This window comes from Octopus bimaculoides, chromosome 23, assembly GCF_001194135.2.
Source record: "Octopus bimaculoides isolate UCB-OBI-ISO-001 chromosome 23, ASM119413v2, whole genome shotgun sequence".
Classification (NCBI taxonomy): domain Eukaryota; kingdom Metazoa; phylum Mollusca; class Cephalopoda; order Octopoda; family Octopodidae; genus Octopus; species Octopus bimaculoides.
In genome coordinates this window covers 18288116-18290529 of record NC_069003.1, presented here as the reverse complement: position 1 = coordinate 18290529, position 2414 = coordinate 18288116, and the positions used below count along the sequence as shown (strand labels likewise).

The window sequence follows — 2414 nt, the reverse complement described above, 5'->3', positions numbered from 1 at the left end:
GTCCAACCCATGCTAGCATGGAAAGCGGACGTTAAATGACGATGATGATGATGATGATATATATATATATATATACATACATACATACCTACACAAACATATTCATGTATATGTGTGTGTGTGTCTATACATATATAAATACATATATATAGGTGAGTGTGTATATATCATACATATGTATGTGTGTGTGAGTATATACATACATACAACACACACAAATATATATGTACATATACATTATAGTTCAGGCATAATGTGTGTAGCTAAAACATCTTAAAAAGACAGGTCAGTTTCTCTCCAAATTTTTGTAAATTCTTAAATATATCTTCGGAGTATATATATACTACCAAACACTTTCCGTTGAATACTCTCTTTTAAACTGTTTTAAACATATTCTTCTTATTATCATCAAAGAATGTATATATGTATTCTAATACTTAAACTGTTTTTAACATTTTCTTATGATTATCAAAGAATGTATATATGCATTTTTATACTTTTGTGACAACCAAGCTTATACAAAGATTTACATTGTACTTTTGACAATCTTTTTCTAAAAAAGTGAAACCGGTCAAGTGAATAAACATCTTTAAAATTGCATTTTCAAACCTTCTTTCATATATATATATACATATATATATATATAGAGAGAGAGAGAGAGAGAGAGAGAGAAAGAGAGAAAGATGTCTGAATATGATAACATGCAGATAGGAAAAAAACTGACTGACTTACATATTGCCGGCTCGATCCTCCATACATGATGTTGTCAGGAGTACAGAAAATAGCAACTGTTATTATTATTACTGTTACTCTATCTCACAGGTTGAATAACCTCAGTTCTGCTCTTCAATTTAATTTGGTACTCACAAAGAGACTCACTAAGAAATAATTTCGCTGCTTCTTTTTGTGTCTATGGTACATGTGAGACGTGCAGCTAGTTGTATGTGTTAAGCTAATTACGCATGACATCATTTGCTCTGCTGTTGTCTAAGCTTCTTAGCAGAGATTTATCAAATTATCGAAAACCTCAAACATGAACATTCATACTTAGACTCCCCAACTGTAGGAAGAGAGAGATCATTTTATGTCATAGGACTAATTAATCAATACATATTTTGTTAATAATGCTGGCCAAAAAGTTCAGATCAGTGTCTTGCAATATTTATTGTTAGTTTAGCATAGCAGATAATTTATTTATTTATTTATCTATTTATTTATTATGTTTTTAATATTTCTAAGCCAAAACAATGCAAGTTACGAAAATTAATCTTTTTTACTATAGGCACAAGGCCTGAAATTTGGGGAGAATAGGCTAGTCGATTACATTGGTTCCTAGTGCTCAACTGGTACCTATATTATCAACCCCAGAAGCAGGAATGGCAAAGTTGACTTTCACAGACTTTGAGCTCAGAAATATATAGAACTGGAAGAAATTCTGCAAAGCATTTTGTCCAGAATGCTAATGTTTCTGCCAGCCTGCCATGTCAATTTATTAGAAATAATTTTTTTCTAATATAGGCCCAACCCCAAAACTCAACTGTACCTATTTTATCAACTCTGAAAGATGGAAAGCATAGTCAACCTTGAGGGAATTTAAGTTCAGAACATAGAGAGTTGGACGAAATGCTGCAAAGCATTTTGTCTGGTGTGCTAATGTTCTGCCAGCTTTCTACTTCAATTTATCAGAAATAATTCTTCCTACTATAGGCATAAGAACTGAAATTTTCAGAGAGTGGGATGATAGTCAATTACATCAACTCCAGTGCTCAACTTAGTTTATTAGCCCTAAAATGATAAAAGGCAAAGTTAGCCTCAGTGGAATTTGAACTCAGAACATAAAACCACAAAAAATGCAACAAAGCACTTTGTCTGGCATGCTAATGATCCTGTTAGCTTGCTGCCATAGTTTATTAGTAATTAATACAAATAGATGGTTTGTACTTTAACTTTATATTTCAATATTTCAGGATTAGAACCCCATCTTCAAGAAAACTCTGGAGATATGGTGTTGTGGCCTGACTTCTCTGTTCTGTTTTATTCCTTTGTGAAAAAAGGAAGAAAAATGCAAAAAATACACACAGGTGCAAGTAATGGCCCTGTGGTCAGAAACGGAGGTTCCCTTGGTAAACCACAGGGTTTGGGGTTTGGTCCATGCCACTGCCTGGCACTTTGGCCAGATGTCTTCTAATATCTAACTTTGTGATCAACTGATGGTATCTGAGTGGAGTCTAGTTGACAGAAAGCCCATCATGTGTGTGTGTGTGTGTGAGAGTGTGCAGTATGTATATGTACATACAAACAAAATATATATATATATATATATATATATATATATACATATATATATATATATGTGTGTGTGTGTGCGTGTGTGTATACACACACACACACACACATACATATATATGGTAAAT

The 2414-nt window shown here is 32.9% G+C and overlaps 1 protein-coding gene across 1 annotated transcript in view; it reads right to left on the bottom strand.

The window, feature by feature from the left end:
• Positions 1-948, bottom strand: part of LOC106867817 (calpain-3) — a 114107-nt gene extending 113159 nt beyond the window's left edge. Inside the window, exon 1 of the mRNA XM_014912840.2 lies at positions 733-948. Coding sequence (XP_014768326.1) covers positions 733-759 — 27 coding nt within the window. The 5' untranslated portion in view covers positions 760-948. The remainder of the gene's footprint in view (positions 1-732) is intronic.
• Positions 949-2414: the final 1466 nt, after the last annotated feature.